Raw genomic sequence first — 14227 nt, 5'->3', positions numbered from 1 at the left:
TGCCTGCTGCTGGTGGGTCTGAAGCTCGTGGGCATTGAGGCCACAGTCACGCTGACATTTTCTAGTGCATACTTGGCTGTTGAAATTTCTGGAGAGTTTTGTTCAGTCCACAGATGGACTACATAAAGAATTTTGTGAACTATGTTCAGAACAGCTTGTCTAAAATGTGGGAGACTATCAGCTGTTTCTCCTACTGAAATGGGAGACATTTTTTCCAATCTGTAGATCCCCAAGCTGTTTCTGGGCACTTGCTGGTTGATACAGGCTAAGGCAGTGACAGGGAACATGCTAGCTAACAATTTACTGCTGAGGATAATAGCATGGCAGTGCTCGGATCCATACTATGGCCCTGATCAGGTTATTGAGATGTAGCCTTTAGGCTAGTCTTTTTGCATGTTTACTCTTGACACACGATTCTTATTTTCCTGAATATTCAAAATAGTACATGAACTCGTAGTAGTTTCTGTCAGCATGTATGTTGAAAATATTTTTCTTATAGTATGACTTCACTGGCTGTTCCCTAAGCAGTTAGGCCTCAAGTCGAGGAGTCCTTAACTCTCTAGGAAGTCTACTAAACTTCTCTAAGGAGTGAATTTTGGAATTTTGATCAAAGCTCCTGGGAGAAATGCAATATCCCTCGAGCAGTGTCTCCTGGAGATCTGCACATTCCCTTAATTTCCTTTCACTAATGATGTGGCCTTGTCCTGAGACAGTTGCTACTTGCATGTAACAGATTAGAGCAGTCTGTCTTCTAAAATATCAGTCTGTTCACACCTGTTTCTGAAGACCTCCAGATAGGAGGGACAAGAAATACTGCAGGAGGAACATCTTTATCAACAGTGTTGACCAGAAGTCACAATCTTGGCTGAATACATTCAGGCAGGCTTTCATGAGAGGTTTCTTCCTGCTGTTGAAATGTCAGGCATATCATTCAGTTGACGTCTGTTACAAAACTTTAGGATTCCCTTTGCTGTACCATAAAGCCTTCTGCTTCTTCCCAGTCTGTATCATTGTTGTCTGCCATACTTTTCTAGTGAGATAGAACAAGCTAGAGGACCCTTCATATGGAAAGATAAGCCTTATTATCATCTTAAGGTCCAGCGGACTTTCAGAGGGAAACGCATGAACTCCTGACATTTCAGCCAGTTCTTATCATTGCTGTTAACACTTAGCTGTTATCTCCTACATCTGGTACTGCCATTCTGCATCACAAACTTTCCTCGGTTGTCTGCTGGAGGCTGGTCCCATCACCCATACCATGAACAGTGACTGCCCACCATGCTTCCAAGCTAGTATTAGCAAAAGTCAGAAATGTTGATGGGTGTCCTCCCTCCATCCCATCCTTTGCTTCTGAGAGGTCTTTATATTCTAGATACAAACCCTGTTTAACTTGAAAGTAGCCTCCATAGTGACTCCAGCTGGTTTCTCTGTCTTAGAAATTCTTTGCCAAGACTGAAAATCAAGCGAAAATACCTCCACCTGTCTTCTGCAGCCCACATCTAATCTCATATTTGAAGACCACCTCTTACGAAGCAGAACTTAAGCCGGAAACATAAATACAAATGAGAAGGCCTAACATGACCAGTTCCTCATACGCTGTCTGCCATTACAGGTAGTTGGCGGTTTCATTTTGTCTTCCCTGCTAACCCTGAGCAGAACCCTCCAGCAAGCAACAAATATAACACACCATCTCCAGCCCAAACTTCTTTTGTGGCTCTCAACAGAACATCAGAATCTATCCCACTGAATTTGCAGGCTACTGCCTTGCAGACTAATTGTTGCAGATGAGTAGCAGGGTAATTAAGGAAGTGAAAGATCTCCTGGAGTTGTCCAGACAGAATTTACAAGATTTAGTTACTCTCCTCTTCTCTGTCTCTTGTACGTGAGTATTAGCATGGAGTATGCATGCACAAGGCTGGTTGTTTTTTTTTTTTCTTCCTTTTTCTTCCTTACCACCAATTTTGGATGGCAGTAAGCTATCTATCTATCTATGCAACTGGGTTAGCCAGCAGTCAGCTGACTTCAGGATAACCAGCAGTTGAGGCCTTCCAAAGAAAAATAATGGATTGTCACATTGTCAGCTTTGTCTCTGACATTCTGACTCACTCAGGAGTCACAAATGCAGGATGGGCTGTAAACTAAGTGACCATGGTTATTGTAGCATTCTGAGCACTGAAGATAGAGTATTATTATCAGTAGTGTTTTGCAGAGCCGTTAGGGAGGTTACACTTCACCAGTCTCCCTATGATGGAGCTAGAGTAATTTGCTCCCTTCCAACTCTGAATGTCATAGTAATTCAAATTAGAATAATGCATTAATTAATCACAGTGACTGTAAGATGAAGGGACAATGTGTATTTTTTTTTCAAGCTGAACAGAAAAATAACCTCATCTTTCATCAGTAACGAGGCCTTGTGTGATCCATCTGTTTTTTTGTATATGAAAAATCTCTGATGAATGTTATGACAATCTTCTAATGGAATTGAGTATATCTATGTAGCTGAGGTACAAGTACAATAGATGCATCACTATTCCTTTCAATAGAGTCTGTAGCATTTTCTTGCATGTTGATAGTTTGTGTAAATTGAAGTTTGTTGGTTAAGTGAACTTGTCTTCAGCATTGAAATTATAATGTTCTGCTGTCAGTGCTACCTGTCTACGTTTGGTAAGCAGCCCTGCTGTCCTGAAATGTTCAGAGATAAGAGACAAGTTTTTATAGAGGTGCAGTATATTCACTGTATCTTTTAATGCCACTAATTTTGTGCTTTGATGTCACCTGATCATTAGTCCTAAAGCATCTGGAATACTCAAATTCCTTATCTCTGGAATATGGTTTTGACAGAAAATGTGGCAAATACAGAAAACAGTTTGTGTGGACTGCTACAATCTGGACAGGCTTGATGAAAACCTGAGAGCTTTCCTATCTTTTGGAAAGCATAGAAAGACAATTCCTCTCAAAAAGACTGTGAGGTGCTCACATAGTAGGTATGGTGGTTCTTTTTGCAGTTGTCACCAAACACAGCATGGCAATTCTTTTTCTTGCAGTTGATGGATCAGCTATAAGTTAGTATCACAGAGGGGCTGCCATATTCTGTTGCAGCATTGTGACATCTAGATTGAAGTTCACTGCAGAGAAGTTCACAAGTACAGTTAACCTTTTTTTTCTTCTAAACAGTATACCTTCACCTTCTGAATTTCTCCAAATTAACTGGCTTGCAGGCTGATTGACGTAGTTCTGCTCACCATGTTTTGTAGTTGATTCTGCAATGGCAGTAAAAGTTTGCTTCTTTCTCTGTAGCACATGCTTCTAAAATGCCTTTGTGCTACTGGTGGATGGATCCTGGTTATAGCTTGTACCTAATCATACTTTCAATTACTAGCAGGAACAGAGGTTTGAAGTATTATTACAATAGCTTTAGCTTAAGTCAGACATCATTAGCTACCAGCATTAGCCTTTCAGTAGATGACTATGTTAAACATTTACATTTGAGACATACTGGCTTCTGCAGTATCACATTAGAATCTGCGTTCCAAATACTAACGGCTCTCAATACAATTTGGTCATTCAGCTACCATATGCTCTGCTGTGTTGTGATGCAAGAAAGAAACATGCACATGTAACATCCACATCGGGTCTTTCCTTTGCAATTTGAAAGTATACATTTTAAATTAAAGACAATTGTACTAATTGTGTGAGAAAGACAGAAATGCTAACTGATTGGGACATCTTCATCCTTATTAGAGAATGCAGAAAATGAAGAGAAAGCATTCTATTTTTATTCAGAGCTATTCTGCCAAGTCATCATGAAATTCATCCATTTTAAGGGCCTGGAACCTACAAGGATTCACAGTTTGTGTGGTTACTAGTAACCAGCAGAACACTATTTCTGTAATCTGACATGACTGATTACAATTTTAAATGCATATATAGTCACAGTAAACCTATAATGCTGACAAGGATTAGAAAGAATAACTGAATTGTTAGTGTCATAACAGTGTCTTAAGTCTTTACAGTTCACTGCCTCATTCTTTTTTATCTTCAAGGGTGCCTCAGGTAATAACGAATGTGTCACTGCAACACCTTCAGGATAGGCAGTGCATTCTTGAGTATGAAGTGCCTGCCACAAAGGGTATGAATCTTAATTTATACCAGTGCATCATTTTCCCTTAAAGGGCAACAAAAAACTGAAATATTTTAAATTCCAGATCTTTCAAAAAACTGAAAGAAAACATCTGAACTCGCTACTATAAGTTAAAATTAAAAAAATGTAGCCTACTTGAAAAATCAATGTATGAACCAGCAACTGTGCATAACGATCTTGCAGAAGAGCCATTTCTGGGGGGTGCTCATGCTATTCCTTTTGACAATTAAATTTTCTAATAATTGCTTGAGTCTTTCCAACCACCTATGTATACCATTCAGTGGCTGCAAAAGGGTTTTCTCATGAAATACCCATCTAAATCCATATGAAACATTGTTGTCAAAAAAAACAGTTTAAATAGCAGCAGGAGATTAAGAAAAGTCCTAAAACTGAAGATAACAGATGGTATATCTCAAATTGCATGCTTTAAGTAACTAGTGTGTGTCTTGAAATGAAAAGAAGCTTGCACCTAGAATTATACTGTGCTGTCCACTTCCGCAGAAAGAGAGAGGATAGTTGGGAGCTGTTTTTTTTTTAAGCAGCAAACACTTGTCTTTGTACTTTCTCTAATAACAGCTTTGCTCTTCAGGTGTTTAATTAAAGGGCACTTTATATTTGGCAATCTGGGTATCAGAGATAAGGACACAGCATAGCATTATTGCTTCATTTTGCCTGACTATTTTAACTTCCAGGGTTTTTTGCTTTCATCAGTGCTTACAAAGTAAAGGGGGAGGGGAGAAGAATAGGCATACTTTAATAAGGTTCAATTTAGACCAACAAAGTAACAAGTTAGAGAAAAAAAAGCAATTACTTAAAAATAGTTGTATTTATATTCCACCATTTGCTCAAATACTGTTTTTTGGTTTTTTTTTTCTGTTGTTTTTTATAAACTTTCTACAGGATGTTTAAAACAAGTTCTTCACATTGCTTGTCAACTATATACTTAGGGAAACTGAGGGAAATAGTTCTGGTTGTTTTTACAGTTTAATACATGTACAGTACCAAAACGATGGTGGTTAGTCACATGCAGTCCATATGAGATTCTAACATAACATTTAATGAGTTTTCTGATGTTGACCATCCTTTTGATGCTGAAGGTAATGCATCTGTAGAAAGCAGTGACTGTAGATTTGGGTTACTGCTCTCTGCATCTTCCAGTTTTTCAGTGTTGTCCTCCCAGTTAATGTGGAATCTTGTGACCCTGGGATTAGACGCCAAAATATTCCTTTGAAGCTGGGTGGGAAGAAAAGAAATAGATTATATAGTGTTTGTGTCTCTAATCAGAATTCACATTCATATAGGTTTTTTCCTTTTACTCCTGCAGCCATATATGTGCAAAATAATTTGTTAATGTAATTGCAAATCTGTAGCTACTACATATGGATAAAAACATGCTTACAGAAATACACCACTAGTCCATTTGCTTTAATATCCAATCCAGCAAAATAAAAGCATCCTCCTAAGAAAGCAGTTAAGTATTCTGTGAATTCAAGACTATACAACTTTGCAAGTAAAGTGCAAGGGTTTTACTTTAGGCAGTGCTTATTAAAGCAAATAACTACTCCTACAAACATTCCGTGTGCCGCATGACTTGATAAAATTCTGCATCAATTTCATGGTGTTTACCATAATTTTACTGCTTCCATCAACTGTTTCTCCTCATTTAAGAGAAAAGCTTTTCCTTCCATTAAATGGCTATGCTTTTGATTCATCTTAAAGTGAAAAAACATTACTCTGATTTGGTAGTGGGCACACCTTGAGACCAGTCACATTTTATTCTTATAGTTGGCCTTTATTTTTCTTTGAAGAATACAGTTAATTTTGAAGGATGGCAAATTATCACAACTGACCCCTTATCTCATTAAAGTTAAAACTGGTCGTAGAAGAAGTCTTCCTTGTTAGTAATGTTTATTTTACTCCTCAATGAAGGGCTCTTTTTAAATATTTCCCAGCCCCTTATGCAAACTAAGGTGACCTGGTAGGTCTGCTTCCCATCAACAATAGTTGAACGTGTTTAATGACCTTACGTTCCTCTTGCACATTTAAGTTCTGCCCTGAAGTCATATTAAGACTGTTTTGTACAAATACATGATAGCTTTTGCTGTTCTTTTTCATGCAAGCAGTTTTTATATTTAAAAAAAAAACAAAACAACAGAATTATGACAAGATATTTCTAAATTCAGTTGCTTAAAGAAAGTTATTCTAGCATTCACACCAAAAATAAAAGATTTCAATGACACAATAAATAAAAAGGAACAGATTATAAGTTTAAGAATCAAAAATTAACAGTAACTGTGAATTTTGAGTACACTTAAAGCATCTGATCCTTGAAAATAAAGTCAAGCATAAAAAATCATCAGCAACTTTTAAAAAACAGTTTACATACCATTTTAATTAAGTTACGTTTGAGGATCTGTTTCAGACTATGGGAATTATATCTGTAGTCATTACAATACATACATTATTCCACTCAGTTCTTCATATACCTGTATAATTCATATAAACTTGAGAAATAGCCCAATTCTTTTTTTAATCATGACCACCGTGGACATGAACGTGCACACATCAGCTTTCATAAAGAGAAAACTCCGATTCCACAAGATCGTTTACTAAAGCAAGCCAGGATACAGTACAGAACTTTGTGTGTTTGTTCCACAGGAGTTGGTCTGACTAGTTTTTGATGTTTAATTGGCTTTTCTCCTCCAAACAATTCTGTTTTACATCTCGTTTTTATTCTACTGCTGGTTCAGTTTTTAACATGGAAGTAACTATGTTTTTCAAGTTAAAATATAAATTTCTGACCACGTTGTCCACTAATTGAATAGTCATCCAACCTGCTCTTACCAGGTTACCCATCTTCTCTCTTTTCATAGGTAATTTGTTTTTCAGTTTCTGCTTTGCAGAAAATCAGAATAGTTGTGTAGGGACCGTGTTAAAACTTCAATTTCAGATCCCAATTTCCTGTCCTATAGAAAAGTTTTTTTTTTTTTTGTTTTTTTTTTTTTTTTTGTTTTTTTTTTTAAGAACAGAGCCATTTTGTCAACAGTAATTCAAGTAGAAGGAACCCAGTCTCTATTTCTTTTCAGGAGTATAAACTCATACTGACATCCAAACAAAGCTTCAAATTAGCAGAAATTGTTACTGATTTCTGAATGTTCTCCAAATTTGTGGCAAATACATGGTACTTCTACTTTGTCTCCCAGTCTTTTTGTGCTATTGAAACATAATTTATAGGATCATTTGGAGTTGGAGTTTGATTCTTAAAAATATTTTATAAGCATACAATAGATAGACTGAATGTGCCTTACCTTAGAAAAGTCTGGTTTTACTGGTGGATTCTCTCTCAGTTCTGTTTCAGTATATTCGTTGTTTACATAGTAGCCTACTCTAATAAATTCTTGACCTCGATATGTGCATGTAATTAGCACTACTGTTACACCTACTGCATCTGCATCTGGAATAAGCCCTGGGTTAGGAGCATCAGCCTAGATGAGAAAAGGAAAGATTTATTAGAGTAAAATCAACACCGTACGTCTGTCTAGCAGGGCAATCTCAAGTAGTATCTCCTAAAACTTAGCAGAGAATGTATGTAAATTTAAAATGTTTCTTTCAAGTTAACCTGAAAGCAGACCTGCTTTTATAAAAAAAAAAAAACCAACCCTGAATTTAGGATGGTACCCTCTAGAGAGGGAATTACTTACAACCGAGTAATAGTGTGTGCTGACATTTCTCCAGGGTGATTAGACAGCTTTGATCCAAAACTGCTTTTCAATACATAATTAGCTGAGCTGTTGTTTGAACAAGTGTGCCAATAGCTCTCTAATTCTACACTGCCATTATTCTCTAGCCCACCTTAGTAATTCAGTGGAAGTATGTCTTTCCATACCTCTTAGGTTGACTTGATCTGTACGCATTTTTTAACATGACTAACATCTCACAAATACAGACCATAGTTTGTATTTCAGCAAAAGCAGCCACAGGCTACAGTGAGGTCTGGACTATCCCCCAAAAGTCTAGGAAAGGAACAAACTATTTCTCTCATCTGCTTCCACATGTCTATGTTTCCTAAAATGCATGTAGTTAAATGCACTGACCACTGCGGGACATCATACATTTTGAGCCAGTGTACAGTCCTCATAGACAACTAACACAATTTTCCTTAGCATCCTTACTTTCTGTAGTACTGTAACTATTAATAATCAATAAAGGTTACTTCATAAAATGCAGTTTACCTTGGTCTCTTAAAATGCTTTCTAACCAAACACTTGGTGATAAATATGTGGTACCTCCTCCTCTAAATTTAGACTAACAGCAATTTAAGAATAAATGAAAAAGACTCATGTTTACAATTTTGCATGGCAAGTCCAAAGCTAATAATGAACACTTTTGTTCTGAGTATAAATTAGTATTAATTATGTTAGAATAGTTCAGGTGTATTGAATCCTGCCTTAAGACAGAGGATGAATGGCATTAATTTTTGCTGTCCGTCTCATCCCTGTTTTTCTCTAGTATTTATATGCTCTAGCACCGTGAAATTCAGGAGCTAGTAATCATGCATCACTGACTTCTGCTCTTTGCTACTTCAATTTTGAGCCTTCAAACCAGTCTGGCTTTTTGTAAGAAGCTACAGGCACTTTACAGAACAATTAAATGAATTGGACCTCTTGGGTATAAATACACCAGGGAACTGGGTAGACTCCCCCAGCCCTGAAGGGAGCATGCAGTGACCAAATGACTTTATAGCTTGTCCAGGGCAACGGCCAAGGAAAAGAAGCATAGAGGCTACAAGAAAACACAAGAACTGCCAATATATGAATCTGCTACATTCAGTCATCCTACTCAGTGCCTGGGGCCATGTGATCACCTGAAATTCCACAGTAGGCAATTATAGAATAATACACTCCAAAAGTACACTCTTCCATTTAATTCCCTAATTCCCTACTCAGCTAGCACCTAACATGGTATTTCAGCTCTTCCTGACTGCCACTGGCATTTCATGTCCCATAATATGTTATGATATGATACAGCTGTGAACTTGCAGAAATACTGTTCTAGTCCTACTTAGCTACTGACTACTGTTTTGTTGAGTGGCAATGACATTGAACGTGATTCTTAAAACAATCTGCTATCTTTTCTCAAATGTTTAACTCCTTGCCTTGGATATAAAGCCTCCCAGTTCCATAGGGAACAGGTAGCCATATACAGGGATACACGAGTGGTTGCAAACAGATGTTGTGGTAGGCAAAAAGAAGTAGCAAGATTAACTTCCACATAAAAAAAAAAAATCACAGTCTTCATGTGCCATTCTCATGCTAATAATTATTTAAGGATTTTATGAAATCACTCAATGTGTATGTTGTATTGAATTATCTTGCTTTTCCACACAAGACAACAGATATGCATTTAGCTATTACTAGAGTAGCTAAATTAGTGTACAGTCGTATCTCCCCGTAAAATTATAAATAATTTATAATCTCCAAAAGAATTTACTGTAAATCCCCAAATGCATAGAGAGAGAGAAGGCATCAGGGTTCATTAGCTCTGTCTTGGTATTTTAATCTAAACAGGCAAGGCAGTATGCCTTTAATATTGAAATCTTCTAAAATGTTAAGAATTTAATTGTCCAAGTCTGAGAAGCACAACAGTTTGCCACCTTTCTGTATGCAACACTAACATACCAACCTGATACACAGCACCTTTTTCACAAAGGCAGTTTTATCACCCTCAGTATTATATGTGTGACACTCCATTTTATTTGCTATTTCAGCGATTTCTGTATTTAGAAAAGTCTACAGCATATTATTAGCTGAAAATTTTATGCGTTTCTGCAAAGGTCTTTTTGCTGTGTTACCCTGACAAAGACCACTTCTTTGGTTTATGTATATGCCTCCTGCAGCTCTGCAATGCGCCCCATTCTGCCCTTCCCTTGTTCTCTCCATCTCCCAGGCAGTATTAGTTTGGTGAATAAAGTAGCTTTAATCACCAGCAAAAGCCTACTACAGCAGTTCAGTTTTTGATAGTCTCTTACATAAACGTTAGCTAAATCCTCCCCTCACCTGAAATCCAGTGGTTTTGAAGTCTAATGTACTCAGACCACCAACTCAGTCTCTTACCTATTCGAATGTAAGCAAGATGCTTGCATGCCCACTCCTAGTTTAGCTTTAGTGTCATTTATAAACACTCACATCCATTTAAAATGGAAAGGAATCCATTCTACTGGAACTGCAAGACCAGTAAATTCAATTTTCAAGCCCCTCCTATTATGACACAACAGTTTTTTAGGCATTTGCCCCCCTGGTCCTCCCCGTTATGACTCTCTGTAACTTGACTGAAAATAGTGCAGTATATCACATTTTGATAACAAAAGAACTACTGGCATACGATGCATTTGTTATGAACATGATGAACAAGATCAACAGCATCTTCATTTTCTGTGTGGAAAAAAAATAGGGCTCCAAAACAAAACAGAAACATTTCAACTCACACAAATAATTGGTTAATAAACATAGCCTCCAACCCAAACTCATTCCTTCAGTGTGTCCTGAAAGGCAGGGGAAAATAATTCTTCATTTGAAAGTTTCAGAACCTGAAGTTTTCAAGTAATTGAGACTTACACTATGAGCCTGATCTAGTGAGTGGCAACCCTGCTCACAGCAGGTGGTTCAAATCTGGTGGGCTAAGTCCCTTGCAGCCCAACACATTCTGTTATTTTATTATATAAAATTATCATCACCTACAGGAACCATGCCTTTATCAGTGTATCTTATATTGATACTACAAATGAAAATATTGCTATGGAAATACTGGGGGCAAAGTATAAATCTTAAAGAAAGGTGCGTGATACCTGAAGAGCTGACTGAAAGTTTTTCAAGCTATTACTTTTCAAGTGCCTCTTAGCGCGATAGTCATTTTTAAGGATCAAAATAACTAATTCCTTTAGAAACAGTTAATTCAAAACTTACCTGAAATACAAACATGTGTCTGCCTGCAGGAACAGGTCCTACTAAAACAGAGTCTAATACTTGGTCATACTCCTCACTTTCAGCTGAACCCACATAAATTATCTTCCATTCCAAATCTGCAGAACAAGAATTAAATAACAAACATTATTTATCATTACAGTTAAGGGTCTTCCACTCTTGACTGTCCATGATTTTGCTTAGTTTAAAATTGTTTCTTTGGCAACTGGTATAAAGGATACGAAACTTGCCTTCATCAGGGGGAGGAAGATGATGCTTTCCCCAGTCCTCATGAACTAAACCACCCCACCACCTTTCTCTAGTCAGTCAGTACTGCAGGAGTCCCACTATTTTCATAGGCAGGTTAAGCTGTGGTTGTTCTATACCAGGCAGGGTCCATTTACTCATTAGGACATGAGTTTTCCTCAGCCTGCAGGATTGTCTCCAGTATTCTGGATTGCAACTGTTTTTCCTCATTAATGAAATCGTAACCCTTCAAACAGCACAGCATAACTGACCAGGTTCTGTTTACCCCAAAAGCACCCCAAAAGTGTTAGCTAGTTGGGCACTGCAGGCGCTCATTGGGTCAGCTGATGACCTTTTGTTGGAATCTATGCAGTTTGCTGCGTACAAGGAGTGAGGACCTACAGGCTAGATCATTTAAGGCTATTATACCATCACTTGCTCATTCTAAACCAGTAACACTTAGTACTGAAAAACATGCCTTTGAAAGATAACTTATACCTTTAAAAGTTTGATCTGATACTGCTGAGTAACGATGACATGGAATAATTTAAAAATGGGGGGAAGTGAACTCAAAGAATTTAGTTTTAAGACAAGTGGTACACATGGCTGGCTGTAAACAGGCGAGTAGACATTAGTACACAAATGCTAAGGAAATGACAGCAATTCATTCTTTTGGAAAAAGCTATTTAATCTCATTTTTAAGCGTGAAAAATAGCAGTGCTTACCCTAACTGTATCCTGTAGTCTAACCTTTATCAGATGGGGGAACTGAGAATTTTGAACTGGGCCACCGCTAATTAGCAATCTGACCATCCAGATTTAACCACAGTGTTAAATGCACACAGTGAGGAGCAGTGACACAACGAAGGAAAGGCACGGTGATGCCCTGTCCTGTTCTGCTGGGGGCACTGCTGCGTGCCACACTGTGTGAGAATTCAGGTGCTGCTGTCCCGAGTGAGCCCTGACTGCCCGAGGCAGGGAGAAGCAGCCACAGGCATCAGGGTGGATACTTAGCTCACTGGTGCAGGCTGCTCGAGCTGAGATGCTGATTAGTTTCAGGATGGGTGGAAGAGGCCTGGAGGAAACCCAAACGCAGACAGGACTTTCTCAAAGTTCCTGACAGCACCGCCAACCCTCCGTGTCTGCCACTGCCTCTAACAGTGGCAGAAACCCGTGCCGAGAGAGGCAAACAGGGACAGAAACGTCCCCAGTCTCCATTTCCGTAAGTTTCCCTCCCTGCCTCCCGCCGCTTTCTCGGGCTCCCCGGCGAGCAGGCGGCACTGGGCCCCATCGGGGCCGGGCCGGTAGCGGCACCTGTTCCCGGGCAGCTCCGGCGTAGCGGCCTCCGCCCCCGCTCGGGGCCGCCGCGCAGCCCGCAGTTTCCTTCGCCGTGCGCCGCCTCGTTCGAATCTCCCGCCCGGGGGTTCCCGCGCGGACTCTCGGGGCGCCTCCCGCGGAGAGGCGCGGCGCGGCCTGCCGGCGGCGAGGAAACAACGCTGCGGAGCGAGCCGGGCCAGACCGGGCCGGGAGCCGCCCGCAGCCCGTCGGGCAGACGGGAAGGCGTGAGCCTGGCCGAGAAGGGGCTCTTAGCCGCGTCGCCCGCTCCGGGGTCCCCGCGGGGCGGCGTGCAGGGCGGCGCCAGGCCGCCTCCCCCGGCGGCAGCCGGTAACTTTCGAGTGACTTCCAAAAATAGTGGCTGCCGCCTCCCCCTCCTCCCGGCACGGCTCGGCGCCCCCGGACCGCCACCCGCCGGGCCCCGAGCATTGTGCCCACAGAGAGCCGCCTGCCCGCCCTGCCTCCCGTTTTTTTTTTTTTTTTTTTTTTTTTTCTTTTTTTTTAAAGTGTTAAAATGGAGCGCGAGGCCCCGCACCGCTCGCTCCGAAACGCTACCCGCGCTGCGGCTACTGCCCGGGCGCAGCGGTGCGACCGCGCAACAGTTCCGCTCCCGCGTCGCGGGGCCGCGCGGCGCCCTGCCCGTCCGCCCGCTCCCGCTCTGCCCCCCCACGCACACACAAAGCTGGCAACATGGCTACCACCACTCTAACAAGTTCCTCGCAACTTGAAGGCGGCCTCAACGATGGCGCGGCGGGGAGCGAAGCGGAGCGGCGGCCCCGGAGCCGAGAGCCCGGAGCGAGGGCTCCGCCGCTAACTTTCCCCGCCGGGCTCGGGCCGGTCGGCCCTGCCGGAGCTCCGCATCCCCGCGTGGCGGCACGGCTCTGCGGGGAGGAGAGCCGTGCGGCGGCGGGAGCAGGCCCGGGCCGAGGGGAGCCCACACGGCCCCGCATCCGACGGCCCGGGGCCGCGGAACCCGCGTCCGGAGAGCGGTACTCACCTTCCGACAGGTCCTCTATGCACTCAAATGTGATTTCGAACTGGAAAGGGTTGTAGAAAGGAGAAGGGTTGTCCAACACCACTACATTGTTCACCTGAACCTTTGCCATATTTTGAAAAAAACACAATAGGAGGAGCGCGTGAACGCCGCACGGCAAAGTCCCGAGCGGTGGTCTCCGCCGCGCACGAAGCCCCGCGCCCCCGTCGGAGCGAGGCTGCAGAGCCGCGACTCGGGGAAACTTTTCTTCCCCCCTTTTATTTACACCGGGAGCACTCCACACTGTTCGCAGCTTTCCTATTTCACTCAACTACGGCCCATTCTGCCCTGCTCGCCGCCAGCGGCCGCCCGGATTGGCCGCGCGCTGGGCTAGGGCCCTCCTCCCCGAGCCGAGCGGAGCCGAGCCGACCGCCGAGCGGCGGCAAGACAGGCTCCTGCGCCCGCCCGGCCCCGCCGCGCGGCTCGGCGCCCCCGCCCGGCCAGCGCCCGCCACCGCCGCCAAACCGTCCTCCAGCCGCCGGCCAACGGCCGCGCGGCACGGGAGGGGCCTGCC

At 41.9% G+C, this 14227-nt stretch overlaps 2 protein-coding genes across 6 annotated transcripts in view; one reads left to right on the top strand and one right to left on the bottom strand.

Annotated features, from left to right (window-relative positions):
• Window positions 1-14227, top strand: part of MCM9 (minichromosome maintenance 9 homologous recombination repair factor) — a 46374-nt gene that overhangs the window by 16813 nt on the left and 15334 nt on the right. Inside the window, exon 8 of one of the 5 annotated variants that reach the window (XM_042814607.1) lies at window positions 1437-1511. The exons of the other annotated variants lie outside the window; for them this stretch is intronic. Within the exon in view, the coding sequence (XP_042670541.1) occupies window positions 1437-1456 (20 nt within the window). The 3' untranslated portion in view covers window positions 1457-1511. Of the gene's footprint in view, window positions 1-1436; window positions 1512-14227 lie in introns of those variants that run through there. 5 annotated transcript variants of the gene reach the window in all.
• ASF1A (anti-silencing function 1A histone chaperone) lies at window positions 4949-14055 on the bottom strand. The gene is made up of 4 exons (XM_042814631.1): window positions 13678-14055; window positions 11104-11219; window positions 7450-7626; window positions 4949-5374 (listed from the first exon to the last, which is right to left on the bottom strand). The coding sequence occupies exons 1-4, from the start codon at window positions 13784-13786 to the stop codon at window positions 5162-5164; spliced, it is 615 nt and encodes a 204-aa protein (XP_042670565.1). The 5' UTR covers window positions 13787-14055; the 3' UTR covers window positions 4949-5161.

The sequence above is a fragment of the Centrocercus urophasianus genome, unplaced genomic scaffold (genome assembly GCF_019232065.1).
Source record: "Centrocercus urophasianus isolate 14NV4802_14NV808 unplaced genomic scaffold, USGS_Curo_1.0 seq_10, whole genome shotgun sequence".
Taxonomy (NCBI): domain Eukaryota; kingdom Metazoa; phylum Chordata; class Aves; order Galliformes; family Phasianidae; genus Centrocercus; species Centrocercus urophasianus.
Note: the sequence above shows the minus strand (reverse complement) of the source record. Positions and strands in the feature narration are given on the sequence as shown.

Excerpts from the sequence above, each read along its gene's own strand:
- ASF1A (XM_042814631.1), bottom strand. The coding sequence starts at position 13,786 with ATGGCAAAGGTTCAGGTGAACAATGTAGTGGTGTTGGACAACCCTTCT. Across the intron at positions 11,220-13,677 it reads CATAGAGGACCTGTCGGAAG|ATTTGGAATGGAAGATAATT; the intron begins GTGAGTACCGCT and ends CTTGTTCTGCAG. Across the intron at positions 7,627-11,103 it reads GACACATGTTTGTATTTCAG|GCTGATGCTCCTAACCCAGG; the intron begins GTAAGTTTTGAA and ends TTTCTCATCTAG.